The 15699-nt window shown below is 38.4% G+C and overlaps 3 protein-coding genes across 5 annotated transcripts; 2 read left to right on the top strand and 1 right to left on the bottom strand.

Annotated features, from left to right (window-relative positions):
* Positions 1-415: 415 nt before the first annotated feature.
* On the top strand, positions 416-7363 carry ube2g1b (ubiquitin-conjugating enzyme E2G 1b (UBC7 homolog, yeast)). 2 transcript variants are annotated; one of them, XM_035379757.1, is made up of 7 exons: positions 423-474; positions 556-608; positions 4095-4197; positions 4392-4489; positions 4780-4958; positions 5475-5590; positions 5827-7363. In XM_035379757.1, the coding sequence occupies exons 2-6, from the start codon at positions 566-568 to the stop codon at positions 5559-5561; spliced, it is 510 nt and encodes a 169-aa protein (XP_035235648.1). In that variant the 5' UTR covers positions 423-474; positions 556-565; the 3' UTR covers positions 5562-5590; positions 5827-7363. The 2 variants fall into 2 exon arrangements, with proteins under 2 accessions (XP_035235647.1, XP_035235648.1); XM_035379756.1 differs by having other exon boundaries at positions 416-608.
* A 273-nt stretch (positions 7364-7636) lies between these two features.
* LOC118206730 (actin-related protein 2/3 complex subunit 3-B) lies at positions 7637-10551 on the bottom strand. Its single transcript, XM_035379755.1, has 7 exons — positions 10424-10551; positions 9777-9876; positions 9092-9168; positions 8624-8692; positions 8332-8458; positions 8095-8189; positions 7637-7816 (listed from the first exon to the last, which is right to left on the bottom strand). The coding sequence occupies exons 1-7, from the start codon at positions 10427-10429 to the stop codon at positions 7754-7756; spliced, it is 537 nt and encodes a 178-aa protein (XP_035235646.1). The 5' UTR covers positions 10430-10551; the 3' UTR covers positions 7637-7753.
* Positions 10552-11956: 1405 nt separating this feature from the next.
* LOC118206776 (protein FAM216A-like) lies at positions 11957-15010 on the top strand. 2 transcript variants are annotated; one of them, XM_035379840.1, is made up of 7 exons: positions 11957-12317; positions 12721-12758; positions 13255-13403; positions 13758-13884; positions 14027-14204; positions 14341-14423; positions 14770-15010. In XM_035379840.1, the coding sequence occupies exons 1-7, from the start codon at positions 12232-12234 to the stop codon at positions 14883-14885; spliced, it is 777 nt and encodes a 258-aa protein (XP_035235731.1). In that variant the 5' UTR covers positions 11957-12231; the 3' UTR covers positions 14886-15010. The 2 variants fall into 2 exon arrangements, with proteins under 2 accessions (XP_035235731.1, XP_035235732.1); XM_035379841.1 differs by having other exon boundaries at positions 11970-12317; positions 14773-15010.
* The last annotated feature ends 689 nt before the right edge of the window (positions 15011-15699 follow it).

The raw sequence follows: 15699 nt of genomic DNA, 5'->3' as shown, positions 1-15699 counted from the left end.
TCTGTTATTTTACGTATTTGAAGAAATAAGAAATATAACAAAACAATCTTCGACTGTAATATTGCTATGTAACGAAGCTTACGCCACCAGACAAGATACTATTTGTACATTTGTATCAAATATGGCGCCTCCGGGTCTTGAAGTAGGTCCTTAACTGGGATTGTTTGCGTCTTATAAAAGTTACCAACAGGGTAGCTGGCTAGCCACCCAAGCCTAGGTGAAAGCAATATTAAAAAACGGATAATATGAATAATTGTATACATTTAGAGAGAATTTAAGATAAATGCAAATATGATGTGTCTATATTCAGATAAATTCACAGCCGCTTCTTTATTATTGTTCAATTTCTATTCAGGAGACTTGTCAGGGCTACCCCACGTCCGTGCGCATGCGCTGTAAATGAGCTTAAATCACTCCAGGAGCCCTAAATGTGTCAGACACAGAGGCAGCCAGGGAAGCGAAGAAAGGCAATTGGTGGGTTCTATCTCCTTTCCTTTTTATTTGTTTATCAGTATTCTTTCAGTGATAGCTAGCTACGTCTATTTTCTATTGAAGCTCACGTACCATGACTGAACAATCAGCGCTGCTTCTTCGAAAACAGCTAGCAGGTAAGAGCTCTAAATCTTAAATGATCTTGGCTAAATGTAGCTAGCCATGCTACGGCGCAACAGTCATAGTTAGCTACCGCGGCTGTTTGTTTACATGAGTGTTAAACAAGCCAGCTATCGATAGCTAGCTTTTTCTTCATTGTCGTACTCTGGCTACTTTCTGTTGTGTTTTGAGTGTATACAATACACTTGGCAAGTAAGCTGACCAACAAGCCATTCTTTCCCCTCTTGGCTAGTCATGGTAGTAGGTAGTTATTCCCATATTTGGATAGCGAATGTTAGCCAGCTAATAAGCTAGACAGCAAATGATTGGATTGTGCTGTGACGCTAGCTAGCCAAATTTATGCTTAAGCTGTCAATGCCTACCTACGTTAACGACACTGCTGAGCTATCCAAATACAGCTGACTGGCTAGCAAACGTTGGTTCCTGGCCAGCTAGCTTGTGCCTAAGCAAGGACCAAGATAATGGAATGTGGCGTGCAAACTAGCTAACTTGGCTTGCAGGTAAACCAACGTGTTGTTATTGTAATGATGAATTTGTACGAAAGATTGCTTTGTTGCTAGCTGACGAACAAAGGAATAATTAGCTATAATGTTAGCTACATTGATGCAGGAAACCTGGTTTATGTACGCAGCGTTGGTTTGCTAGCTAACCTATCTCTACGTTAGCTAACGTTAAGCGACCAGATGGAGAGTTCGTGTAACCAATAGGTTAACCAATTTCAGATCCTAGTTAGGAAATGGACTACATTGACAAATTGATAACTAGAAAGCATTAGCTATGTAATGCTGGAATTAAACTGTTTTCGCTTGTCAGCCCTAAGGTTAGCTAATTAATTAACAATTGAGTTGCCTAGCTAATGCTAATGGCCACTTGTCACTCGTAGATTTAATGTGCCAATTTACCATAGTTTTCTTTTCGTATAAACAATATTAAGCTAGCATAAAAGTATATTTGATATGGCTACCTCAACATAAGATGTAATTATATACCTAGGTATAATTGAGAAGTTGTTCGCCACTGTGTATGCTGGTTTTCAGTCCAACCGCTATTGCAACCTCGGAATTGTAACAAGCTAAATTGTTCCTAGGCATTTAATGCCTAGTGAGGGATACTTTAGTTCGGCCATATTGTGTCGGGATAAATTAGAATAAATTAACATTTGCAGTATTCACACCTGAGATGTATGTAATCAGTCAGATCTGCTAATACTTTAATTATCTGTAATGTGGTATATGCTGTATGCGCTAAATGATTATTTTAGAAAGGTATCGATAACATTTTGAATTGATTCAGGTGTTTATTGGGTGACAGGTGAAATCAACTGCGGTGTAATTGCTGAGCGGGCACCTGGTCTCCGAAACTAAACCATTTGGTGAAAACGAAAAGTTCAATCAGTGAAGCCAATGAAACTAGTTCTATGATACATTTAAGGGACAAATTAAAGAACCTAAACGTTTTCAACAGACTTAACTGGTAAATATAATGGTTGTGTTGTAACAAAAGCCAGCTTACACCATGGGTCCCCACTGCAGTATATAATAGTTGTGCAGCATAGTTAGGCTATATCATAAAAGCATGTTTTTGAGCTGGAACATCTTGATCTGCATAAATTGTGTGTGCTAGTGAGAAACTGGAAAAGGCTGTTGGGAAAGGGGGGAAAAAACTTTGAATAAATATGACGTGCCCCATTCCTCCCACCAATCGCAGTGTGAATTGCCTAGGAGAGAGTACAGGTCTCCTAGATTAAAAGAACATGGCTTTAGAAGTATGCTACTCCTCTTGGGGAAATACTGCACTTTCATCCTCTGAGGTCATGCATTTTTAAGACTTGGTGCATCAGATTCCAGTTCTCTTTTGGTGGGCAGTCAGACTTGAAGGCTAAGTTCACATTACAGGCCTTAATGCTCAATTACAATTTTTTGCTCAGATCCAATCTTTTTGCATTGACTGTTCCAAACCATTCAGGTTTAGTGACCGATATCTGGCATAAATGTGAACAGACTTCTGGAAAAACCCACGTGCATGCATTAACAACAAAAAACATAATGTTAGTGAAACAGTCCATCATGGAAACGGACAAAATAGCGGTGCAAGCGTTCATCAAGATTATTTGGTTTGGAGGTGGGATGATGCTTTATCAGCCATTGAAGATGATGGGGAGAAGGCGGAGGAAGGCCCAAGGAGTGATGATAATGGTGATCTGCACCTGCGCAGTGAAGTGTAACATTGAAAGAACCACATGAATTTCACAGCAGTATCATGGCCACAGATCAGATATGTATCCGGTCTAGGACCACGTATGGAAGTGGCCAAAATATATGAAAATGTCAGATTTTTTTTGTTCACACGGCTCATAAAAAGTCAGATCTGTGTCACAGGTAGGCAAAAAAAATTGGATTTGGGCCACTTCAGGCTGTAATCTGAAAGTCTTGATAAAACAAAACTGTGTTAACTGAGTGTCAGGCTCAGTGGGGCTGGACTCCCACAATTCCACTCATCTCAATTTGTCTAAATTCAAACAAGCATCCGTCTGAAATGGTCACTAGTGAAACACTGATTCATTCAGCATTGTTCTCCCCTGTTCTCAAGGCTTAATGGTTTGAGGTATGGTTTGGCAGTTTGCTGTCAATGGTGTTGTAGTGCATTGGTCTCAATATATCTGTAATGGAAAGTCATTGCAGATGATCTCACATTTTAAATGAAAGCTGGAAATGTCATGGACTGCTAATAGCAGATCAATTTAGTATCTTGGTTTAATTTAAGAGGGACAGAGGACACACAGTCCTGATATCTTCCCATTGAGACTGTACAAGATGAATGATAACACTGGAAATGGGATTGTTGCTTTTTTTTTTTTTTTTTTTTTAGTCCATTTATTTTTGAAAATGTAGAAGAGTGACTGCCACTAATTCCAGCATTCATCAGGCTGGCTAATCATTGGGTTTTTAATCTGATTTTCTTCTCGCATCTCACTTCTCCATTTTCATGCTGTTATTTCTGTGTCGCATCCGATTCACTTTAAACCACCTTATTACATTGACCAGCCAGGTTTCAATGACCCAGTCAATATTGTGTGCTTGAATTATTTAAGATAATTAATTGCTACATCTACAGCTGGGATCAGAATTTCTTCTTTTTTTCCTGTTTAATTTCTATTGGGAATTTGAAGCCATTTTGGAATTGAAGTTTTATTTTTTTTGAATGCATTGCTTATGTGGAGTTGGAACAGGCATAAAAATATATGGACTTTACTTTTCCAACAGCTTAATCCAGTCATTGACATTTTTGTTATACAGTAATTGTCCTTTATTATGCTTTCTCTCACTTTGCTTTTTAAAATGCATTTTACAAATGTTGTATCAGGTATATTTGTGATGTTTCATCAAGGTCTTTTCTTCCTGTTAATCCCACCAGCGTGCATTCGCTTGTTTCCTTTCACTCCGTAAGATGATATTCTATTATGTGGCATGTTTTGATTTCAGAGCTTAACAAGAACCCTGTGGAGGGCTTTTCAGCTGGCCTTATAGACGATGATGATATCTACAAATGGGAGGTGGTCATCATTGGCCCACAGGACACACTGTTGTAAGTGGCTGGGTGTTTTGAATGTTGCCAACCCAGAATGTCCAGTTGCCTGTAGGTTTATTATTTATTGTTATTTGAACAAACTTTAATGTACTAGAACAGCCTTCAATCCCCAATGAATTATATTTTTGTACTGTAGATGGTAAAAGCGATGAAATAATTTTTTGTTAATCACTTTTTCCTTCCCTTTTTAGTGAAGGGGGATTTTTTAAGGCCTACCTGACCTTTCCATATGATTATCCACTGAGGCCTCCAAAGATGAAGTTTATCACTGAAATCTGGCATCCCAATGGTAAGATGACTACTTGTTTTTGTATCATACTGGTTTCAGCCTGAATGTTTCTCAAGCTGCAACTGTGGCATCAGTGAATAATGTATTAAATGAATATAGATTGAAGAAACAGCTGAGCCCCTCATCAAACCTGCATCCTGAAGGTAACGCTAGCTCCCAGAGTAGCCCTCAAGAAACCATTTTAGCTTGTGGGGCACAGATGAAAGTGGTGCCTGCTGTCTAATATGGCTTCCTATGGCTCAGCTGCTCCAGCTGTTGATGCAAGACTCTTTGCTGATCTGCTTCCATAGTGGCGAAGAACGGCGACGTTTGCATCTCTATTCTGCATGAGCCGGGAGAGGACAAGTTTGGTTATGAAAAACCAGAGGAGCGGTGGCTACCCATCCACACAGTGGAGACCATCATGATCAGTGTAATCTCTATGCTGGCCGACCCCAACAGTGACTCGCCAGCTAACGTGGATGCTGCGGTAAGACGGCCGGCCCCCATGCTAATGCCACTGCTTGGGCATAACTTTCACACTACATCCCACTTTGATTAATTACCAGTGATGCTGTCTTAAACAATTTCGGTCCAAGCTACAGGAAGTGTGTGTGTGTGTGTTTAAATGAATCTCAGTTGTCTTGGTTTATCCCCTTTTATGTACATTTATTAAGTGCACAGGGTAGTATATACTTGTACTTGTGGTAAATGGGAGCTTGTGCTAATGGCTCAGGGGCAGGGGCACTTTTTAAGTGGTTTTAGTCACCTTATTTGCTGAGTCATGGTTTTAAATATTCTTTATTGCTGTAATGCACCAGAATACAGCTAGGTCTTTAGCATCTTTACTCTGCTGACCATAGGAAGTCAGGCCATATCGATGCTGTCATGCAGTAGCATTTGATTAATAAGTTAATAACCTCACCGGCTCATAACTATGCTTTATTGGAGATTTAGCTTATGGAGCCGAGATTAATAAGCTAATGGTTGTACTTCCTTTATGCAGAAAGAGTGGAGGGAGGATCCCAACGGGGAGTTCAAGAGGAAGGTGGCTCGCTGTGTACGGAAAAGCCAAGAAATGGCCTTTGACTAGACCATCCGTCAATGTTACAAAAATCCAGGGTGAGTACTGTAGATGCAGATTTGTCAATTACACAGGACATTAAAATTCTTTCCTTTATTAGCCTCCTTTGCTCAGTGAAGTGTTGCCATACACTTCATCTTCACCATTATAGAACTACTGTGGTGAAGATTAAGTGGTATTCTTCTATCTTCTTAAGCTGTTTGTGGACATTTTTGGCTAAATTGAATAATTAACATGGTACTCGTTAAAAAATATTCTTATTTATTTCTTCCAGCTAAAGGAAATGGCTTCTTGAGGAAAATCTTTTCATTCTTCAATAAAAAAGGCTTTTTGTGCCGTGCTTTTGCTAGTCCGGGGACATGGAAAAACAACCAGGCAGCCATTTTGGTTGTTTCTGAAAGGTTCTTGTGTTTAGTGAGGAGTGAATGTCGGAAAAGTGTACCAGCTAAGTCATTTTTGATTTCCTACCTGGAAAGTGTATATTTAATTTAATTTATTTGAAGAATATTATAATAATGTAAAATATGTCACTACTGTAAATGAACTTGCTTTTTTATCAGCTGCTGAATGGTTTCTACTTTATACCAGGGTTCTTATGCAATTTCTTGGGTATTATGTTTGTGGTGCTTAAGGGGGTGGGGGAAAAAACAGAAAAGCCAGTGTCCTTTATTAACCCTTCATCATCATCATCACTTAGCAAGGTGAACGGCAAAATTGGGCACATTTACATTTCCCTCAGCAAGAGTTCAACCTTGTCTGTCAATCACTGCTGCCTTACCTTTTTCCCTTCTCTCTTCTGGTATTCCTGCTATCACTATAAGCTGATCCTTACTAAGGCAAATTTTCTTCAGTTTTTAATTGACATTTGTTTAATAAACCAAAAATGAAAAATAAGCTGTGATTTATTTTATTTTTTTGGTGTATATAAATATGTACCATACTGGCACCTGGATTTACCTCAACTCTGGCTTGTTTTTTCCCCCCCAATCATTCTATAAATTTGAAATGTTTTCTCTCTCTTTCTGAAGTTGGCATTTTGGTGGAAGCACACTGACATTACAGTGCATGTGGCCATTGTTTGTTCTGCTGTTCTTTTGGCACACTTGATATCCTGCTCATTAAGCTTTAGTCCTGTGTATTATTTTTAGTGACCATTTTGAGAAATCACATGTCTAAATTTGTTTAAGAGTCCAATCACCACCCTTTGAAGACTCTAGAAAGCCTTGTGTGAACAGGTGATTCTTTTAGTCATACCATAAGGCGACATTTACAAAGGCACAAACAGGAAAAAAAAACTGAAAAGCTGTTGCTGTTCTCATGTGAATTCTGCTGGATTTTTTTTATTTTATTTTTTTAAATCATTCTTTCATCCATGGGTGTGGTATAACAGAAATGGTGATGGGTTGATATGTTGAAGGGCCATACCGTTTGTTTGCATTTAGATGACAACAGATAGTAATGTTGTTACTTTTGTGACACCACATTTCCTGTCATTACAAGTGCTCCTTTAGCATTAGCGCTGTGAATTGTCGTTTCTGTGCTTCCTGCCAGCCACCCCCACCCCACCCCCCCATCATAAACTGTCCTCCTTTGACCGGTACGCACTGTATTCATACCAGATAAATGGAGCATATCAAACATCATGAAGCAATACAAATGGGAAAATCACACCTTTTCTTCATCTAAATGGTTTATTTCAAGAGTAAATCCCCCCCCCCCCCCCCCTTTTTTTACCCTGATGTATTTTGATCACCACTTGTTTTGTGAAATGTGTATTCAATCTGAGCCCCAATAAAGTGTGTAAAAACTTATTTTTGGATTTCCAGCGTGACATTGTCGTCATCCTCAACCACAAAATGTTCTTTTTCTTAGGGCACTGGCCATAAATAAGAAATGGACTGAATCAGATTAAAGAAGATCAGAAGTAGTTGTATAATTGGCAAAGAGATGGGGAAGTATTCCCCCTCATTTCCCAGAGTAAGCTGAGGGGGAACGGTATAGTAGCATAGTAATTTGCAGTTGACTAACTTCCAGAATGTTTTGGGGAATCAATTTGTTTTATTAAGCACCAGCCTAACAATGAATTGGCCAACAAGTCATTTTCATTTAATTACATCCATGATACACAGTATAAAAAAACACCAAAGGTTGTCCAAACAGACAAAAAGTTCAACCTTGCAGTTGAATTTTCCAGTGGCTGTCTACTGTCCTGGCGCAGACAGGCTTTTGTTCATAAATTGTTTCTTCACAAAGCAAATCCACCACTAGAAGGAAAGACATTTATCAACTTTTATACCACAAGAAAGAAAGGTTAGCATCAGCACTGGATAAAAACTTTTAGTTTTAGTCAGTAGATACACTTCATGCATACTGTATGCTTTGCAAAGCATTTCACACAGCCTACAATCAAATCTAATCCGGGGGATAAATGGGATCCTGGGACAATGGGACTGACCAAATTTGTGAAAGTTCTTGACAAGGGGTTAGCAAACGTCCCTGAAGAGCAGACATCTGACAGAAGGAGTAACTCTTTAAACCTCACCTTGCTGGGTTTATCCGTTTGGGGGTCGAAAACACGGTCGCACAGCCTCAGACCCGTCTCCTGTCGAATCTGCTGTAGGTAGCCTCTCATGGTCTCTGTGGACAGTAGCATAGATTTTACATCCATGTGCCTCCAGACAATATGTAGCTGATACACACACTTATCTGATAAACAATCTCAACTTCCTCAGTAACCTGTAAAGATAATTCTACCAGGAAGTATCTCTTTTTCCATTACCCTCTTCCTGCTTGTTTGTGGGCTTGGCATACATGGCATTGAGAGGGAAACCTGGTTCTCCTGGAATCGGGAAGTTTGTGATTCCCAAGGTGTACATTTCTTTCTCTCCTTGGCCCCTGGAGCTACACTGCAAATGTCAAAACCAGATTAAAAGGTCAACACACAGACAAATTAACTGTACCATGCTAAACACATATAAAAATGTAATGCGCCTATGATCCTGGGATTTGCATACAATGCCCTGGTGATCACTTGCTGAATATAATACTTGCAAATTACAGGACATTCATACCTTCTGTAACTTCTTAAGGCATTCCGAAATGTACAGGGTCACGTAAATCAGGGTTCTGTCCGCTTCATTCTGGGGAGAAATAGAAGCACAGGAGTTACCTTTACAATGATAAAAGGCCATCTTTATTCTCATTTCCTGGTTTTCATGCAGGATAAGAGATTAGCATTTTTATCTAATCAATATTTTTATTCAAAAGTCGTGTTCAAAATATAAAGTATATGTATGTACTGTATAGTTCCGTGGAGTATGTTGTATTTATAACAAATACAACTCCTAATTAAATTTAAAACTACCATACATGCTCTAAAGCAACAATAGCAGTGCTTAGAGAAAATAAAATCAGTACGCAATATGAAAATCTAAACAAGGCAAATGTACTCCATGCAAGTTACACATCTGGCATTCCTGAAAAAAAAAATAGTATATGTAAAGTGCCACCTGTTTCTGACTGGCAAACAGGAGTCTCACCTTAATTTCATAGTTTTTGAAGAATACGTTAGCTTTGAAGTAGTAGATGGCCTCGTCAATGATGTCTGAATCTTTGGCTGAAACAGTAAACATATATACAATATATACAAATGCAATATGACATTTTCACGTTAAACATGTATACAATGCCACATGATTCTTTCATGGTGGCTTAGAAAAGTAGTGTGCTGAAAGTACTATTTTCAGTTTATGTCACACACCATCAACTTCATTCTTGTGAACTTATTTGAAACTATGTGCTTCTATTTGCAAAAAAATATCAATTAAAATGTTAACATGCTATACTTTCAAATATGCCACATGGCTGAGCGACATACTAAAGGTACTAGGCATGTGTGGGGGTATATTTATGTAGACAGTGAATTAAAAAAAAAAAAAACAAAGTCTCAGAATGTGCCAGTACATGATATTAACATGGGATTTGTGGTGGGCTATCACTTTAAGGTTGACTTCGCTCCATTGCTTCGCTCCCTGAACATTTCCAAATAAGGAAGCAAGCGTTTGTTGTAGCCACGCTGGCTAAGTGGGCGTGAAACTCAAATTTTCACCCATACACAATCCAACAATAGTCGTTCGTGTACATCAAAAAAGGAGACGTTTTCGGACAGTATCGTTCATCATTGATAACACTGCAGTATGTCACACAGGACTTAAAAATACTTACTCTCTCTGGGAGCGGGACCTTTAAACTGGGTTTTCAGGGGAAGCAAAGCCATGTTCCCCACCAGCTTTGAGTCAGAATCCATCAAATTCGAATGATAAGCCTATTGTTAAACAAAACAGAAATGTTTAGTAACTTACAACTAAATTTGAAAAGTTTGCATACACTATGGAAATAAATTAAACAAGAAATCAATCTAACCAATTGCTTTTTGTAACACAGTTATTTACCAATCTTTTTCCTCATTCTGATATCTAGGCTATATGTCCCTGACACTGACAGGTACGTTAAGTATCATAGTAGCAGCAGGGTAACATAACTGCCTAATAGATTTGGTATTTCCCTATAAAGATTGACATCAAATAATCTAGCAAACGCAGCGAGACATACAGGAATTCATCTAATGTTGCAAAGTAATAATAATGTCTTAAACAACAACCAACAAACAAACACTAGTTAGCAGCTAGCTAGTTATTGCTTTCAGCTAGCCACTTCCTTAGCTAGCGGCTGCTACTTATCCATTTGGTATCTAAAATACTAGCTCTATCGACCGCGTCTGTAAATACATTCACTGTATGGCCAAAAAGAAGCAAATGTACAGCGGAAACGTTATAGTGGTCTGAGGTAAAAGATTATGTAAAAACACTTACCGGCATCTTGAATTTGTAGCTAGCTGGCTACCCTTCCAGACTTGCTACAGCAGAAAAAGCTACCAACCACAGTCTCTGCAACCAACCTACAAGTTAGAGCATATTTTTTGGCGAAACCACACATTATCGCCACCTACGGTACCGGAGTGTGAATAACAGACGCACGAGGACCCGTACCGTGGTCTCCAGATACCGATACATTCCTGGATATTTTTTTACAGTCTATAAGATTCAGGCGAATCACGATTTTAGAGATAAATTATTATCTTTCTTCAACGGCCACCTCAGCAGGCTATGGTTTGACATACACACAATAACTTTAGTTCCAAGTTTTATTGATACATTCAGTTACAATAGTTGTTATCAGAAATGTGCATCAGGTGTAAAGCTGTTGAGAATTTTAAGTTTTTAGGTACACTTGAACCTAGCTAAATACATTTTTAAATGAATTTGGAATGGAAGATATACTGTTCACCAGGTTGTGGGTTGGTGAAGCATATCTCCATTCTTTTTAATAAAATCATAGATGCACTTGGGGCAAAAGGGGCAGGTGCTTGGACACGCCTCCAAGCATGTGCCTGCTGTACAGCCCTGGAATTTGTGCACTTTTCAGGGTTTCCTACAGCAGTGGTTCTCAAACTTGGACCTGGGGGCCCATGTGTATGCTGGTTTTCGTTCCAACCACAATTTCAATTCTAGAATTTTAACAAGCTGTTATTTTTTCTTAATTATGTACTCATGTTTAGAGGGATCATTTACCCTCTTAAGCCACATTATGTCAGAAACAGCTATGCATGGCATTAAATTCCAATGTTCACAATGTGCTTATTGAGCTGTATTGCAAACAATTGCATAAAAAGAGGTAAATTATTTTTAAATGATCAAATTAAAGTCTGAGGTGAATCAATAGGCTCCTAAGTGGTTAAAGTGTGGAGACCTGACCCTTAAAACAAATCATCTGGAAGATAAAGAATTCAAAGACAAAGCAAATTGTAATCTGCCAAACCTGTACTGTACCCACAGGTTTAAGAAAAAAAGTTTATGAAATTAAACATGTGTTCAATAACCTAATTAGGAACTTATTGATGAACCTCAGTCTTCAATTTGATTATAAATATACATATTTCATGTTTTTATTTAATTGTTTGCAATATAGCTCAATATGAACATGGGAATTTTATTCTTCATGACATGTACAGCTATTTCCGGCATAATGTACCTGAAGAGAGTAAATAATCCCTCTAAAAAAGCACCAAATTAAGAAAAAATAACATCTTGTTAGAATTGCAATTGTGGCTGGAACGAAAACCATCTTACACGGGGGCGCCAAGGACCGGGTTTGAGAACCATTGTTCTACAGAAATCAGTAACATTCAGACACTCCCTCCTTGCAAACATTAATTTATGTGACCTCATTTAAGTACACAGTATTCGGATACAACTTCACACTGCCACACAATAAAACTTATTGTTTGTTTTTCCTTATTTTTTTCTTCCTGCTACTCCTGAATTTCCCTTCTAATTACATCAGAAATATTACTTGGGAAACCAGGGTAACACTGCAGACCGATTTTTGGAATGGTGTTTCTATAGATAGCCTATATACAGCCTACTTTTTATGTTATAAAAATCTATTATACAGGGAATACGTCGCTTTTTCAGATACGCAGGCGCAAGAGAGAGTGCTTCGTGGGGTGTATGTCCCTCCTGTTACACGACCTTTTCCGATAAGTAAAAGGGAGCACACTGCAACGTTAAGCACCGTCGCTAAATCTAAACTATTTGTAAAAATTGCGAAAAGACAAATTATGAGAAAACAAGTGACATTCGTGGAACAAAACAGTAACGGAGAACATCTAATCCAGCACGAAAGCAGTCGCTACTTAGCAACGAGGTAAGCATGCATGGATAACCTGATATCAAGGATAGATCAAATAGTCCGTGATTCTGGTAACAGAAACTAGCAGTGTCGATTGGGCTTTGGAAATATCAAGTAGGTCAATAGCTGTTTAAGGGATTGTCACATATTTTATTGTTGTCTTTCAGAAATTATACAGTTATAACAGCTATAAAACTTCTGCTGAGCTGTAGCAGTTTTTTTAGGGTGACATTTCTTACATTGGCTGTGTAATTCTCTGTGCTGTTCATAACGATATTGCCAGAAATTGTATTGGACGACCGTCCGTTAACGCTTACATTTTATATAGGTAGCCTGCACACGTTTATATAACGTTTTTCGATATAGAAATACTAGCACATGGTTAGTTAATAGATTATTTTACTATTATTGTCCCTAGGTCTGCAGGATCTTGTCCACAAAGGGGCAAATATATAGGTATGTACTACTGCATGTTATTTATTTTACTTGGATGTTTCCAAGTAGCCAAATACTTATACTTTAAGCCGTCGTTCTACTTGAAACGGAATTTCCTGGGAAGGTACTGGTGTGCAGTTACTTGTAATGGTACACCTGGTGATCTGTGAATAGGGACAGTGGAAATTGACTGTAATAGGAAGCTGTTCTCTCTCTCTCTCTCTCTCTCTCTCTCTCTCTCTCTTTGCATTAAGGGAGCGGAGGGAATACAGCTGTTGCCATGTTTTCAGTTACATCACAGCGGCCCAGTTGTTAGGAATAGCATGTTAAATAGATGCACATTATTAGTTTAAATAAGTTGTATTTATAATACTGAACTTTACTTTTATATTGATTAAATCACCATTCAGCAAAGTGATGACAATTGCTATTGTCAAGAAAGAAAAATATGTTTTGAGGCTGATTTATGCATGGTGTATGTTATTTAGTTTTTATGACATTTAACTGTCAATGACAGGTTCTGACAGTCAGTTCAGTGGTCATGATACCAGTGCGAGAGGCCAGAGAAGATCCCATTTCAAGGCCCCTCCACAGCAGACGTCTGAAGCCCATCAGATTAAAACTATACACATTCCAAAGTCTTTAATGGCTGCTCCATTTTTACAGGTAATCAAACTGATATTTTTCTTAAGTTTTGACTGTTTGTACACACTCTATTTGCTGCAATTCTAGCAATTTATAAAATTTATAAAATTCCCTAAAACTGTATTTGCTTGTTCATAATGTGTAATCTTTTTCCGAAGCGGTGCCTTTCCTGCAATCTTAGTGATGTGATAATTCACGTTAGTTTCATTTTATGTGCCTGCATACATTGTGAAGTGAAAAGTGTTCTGTTTATTTAGATTTGGTAGTTTTTCTATGGTTGGTATAATATTGAATGACTCACAAGTAGTATCTTCACACTACATCAGCAGTATTAGCAAAAACCCATCCACTAACCACATTCTGTATACCTTCCAGCATCCAAGCCTGACACATGGGCAAAAACGTTACCTGTACAGCATTGCCAACGTGTACAGCACAGAACATATGCAGAGACTGATGAAAAGACACTACCTCGATGTGTTACACCACTGCATCAGAGCAGGTTTGCAATATCTCCTACACTTTAAAACTGCCTGAATGGGAAGGGACAAGGAAAGTACATTCTACATTTGATTTAAATGATCATTGGCACTGATGCTACATTGCAGGACTTTGTAATATGTAAACCTCTGTTGGTTTCCTAGGTGCACGTGGATTGGGAGAAAACAGAACTCCACAGTTCAAAAAGAAGCACACATCAGAATTGGCCAGTAAGGCTGATTCCCGATCTCTTGACAGTAGTAAGCCAAACCGAACCAGACAAGCAGCTGGAGTTCATTCTGGGAAGGTCATCCTACCAAGCATTGGCTACAGTCAGAAGAGGTGAAAACCCATTCCATGGAATCTATGGGAAATATAAAATCCTTGAAACAACAGCATTCAATTAATAAATGATGTCTGAAACTGTCATTAATATTTCATCATTATGTACTCCTGACTTTTGTGATGTGATTTACAGGACAGCATCCAATACTTCAAATGAAACAGGACTGAGAATGCTTAAAACAAATGAACATGCAGCACGAAACGCATCTCTGAAAGGCAAGTATATCAGGGGTCGGTCAAGATACCAAGCTCACCAAGCTCAGCAACCTGCTGTACCAGACTTTTATAAATAAAAGTGAGTTGGTCATATTGCTAATACTATTGTTTTTTTGTAATTATGTGGCATTTGCAAACACAGTGATCATATGTGCGTATATGTACACACACACACAAACATTTTATTAGGTACACCTATCTAGTAGCAGGTAGGACCCACGTTTGCCTCCAAAAGAGCCTAAATTCTTTGCGGCATGGATTCAACAAGGTGCTGGTGGAAATATGCGTGCTGTGTGTGTATGTGAAAATATTTTTGATTAACACTGACATTAAAAATATTTTCCAGCAGCAAAACGATGGGAGGGCCCCCCAGAGAAGCAAGAAAAGACTGAAGAAGAGTGTCTGAGTGAAAACATGAGCTCTCTCTCAATAGAGCCGGAAGAAACCCTCTCAGAGGCCTAATCAGATGCATTATGAAACAAAGACTCCACATTTCAACACTGAGATACAAAATAGTAAAACGGACCAGTAAGAATATATGTTAGTGTACTATATACACTACTGTGAAATAAACAATTTCAAAGCTGTACATTTTAAATGTGATCATTTTAGCAACCAAAAATACACCAAAACCAAAAACCATTTTCTCTGTGAACTGACCTGAGAGTGATTTGTAATTTTACTGTATACTGAAAGTGAGCATGGACATGTCTCCTTACCTCACAAACAGTCTACAGTATCAGGAGGATGCAACACTGTCCTTCAACATTAGTAGCTCATCACCACATTGTCGGGGTTGCACTGTCCCCTGCCATGTTCAGGTGATAATTGACATTTCTAAACTTTCACTCCTGCTTGAAATTAAACAAAGTCCGACTTAAATAAGAACCCATTGGCATACCAATAGGTTGTACTAGATACATTTTCAGACAGCATAATAACCAAACATCTATATACGTCTTTGTTTGACAGCAGAACAGGACACTGGATATGACCCTTCTTAATCATTTTTCTCACATCAATATGATTATAAGGGACCCACCTTTGCTTCCAGATGCTGTTGATGACATGAATGCTTCTTAAAGTAAGCCGATTGCTTACCTAAAGGCCACTAGGTGGTGCCATGTAAAAAGCCAACACCCTTAAGTTGGGCCACAGACACAAAAACAGTAGGCTACCTATACAGTTCAGGTAGAGCGTTGAATGCATGTCGGGTGTGCTATATGATTAAACATCGATGGCAATTGGCAACAAATTACCTTAAGTTAAAAATAGG

The sequence above is a fragment of the Anguilla anguilla genome, chromosome 10, assembly GCF_013347855.1.
Source record: "Anguilla anguilla isolate fAngAng1 chromosome 10, fAngAng1.pri, whole genome shotgun sequence".
NCBI classification, from domain to species: domain Eukaryota; kingdom Metazoa; phylum Chordata; class Actinopteri; order Anguilliformes; family Anguillidae; genus Anguilla; species Anguilla anguilla.
The sequence above is the reverse complement of the archived record's forward strand: the minus strand, read 5'-3'. Positions and strand labels throughout refer to the sequence as shown.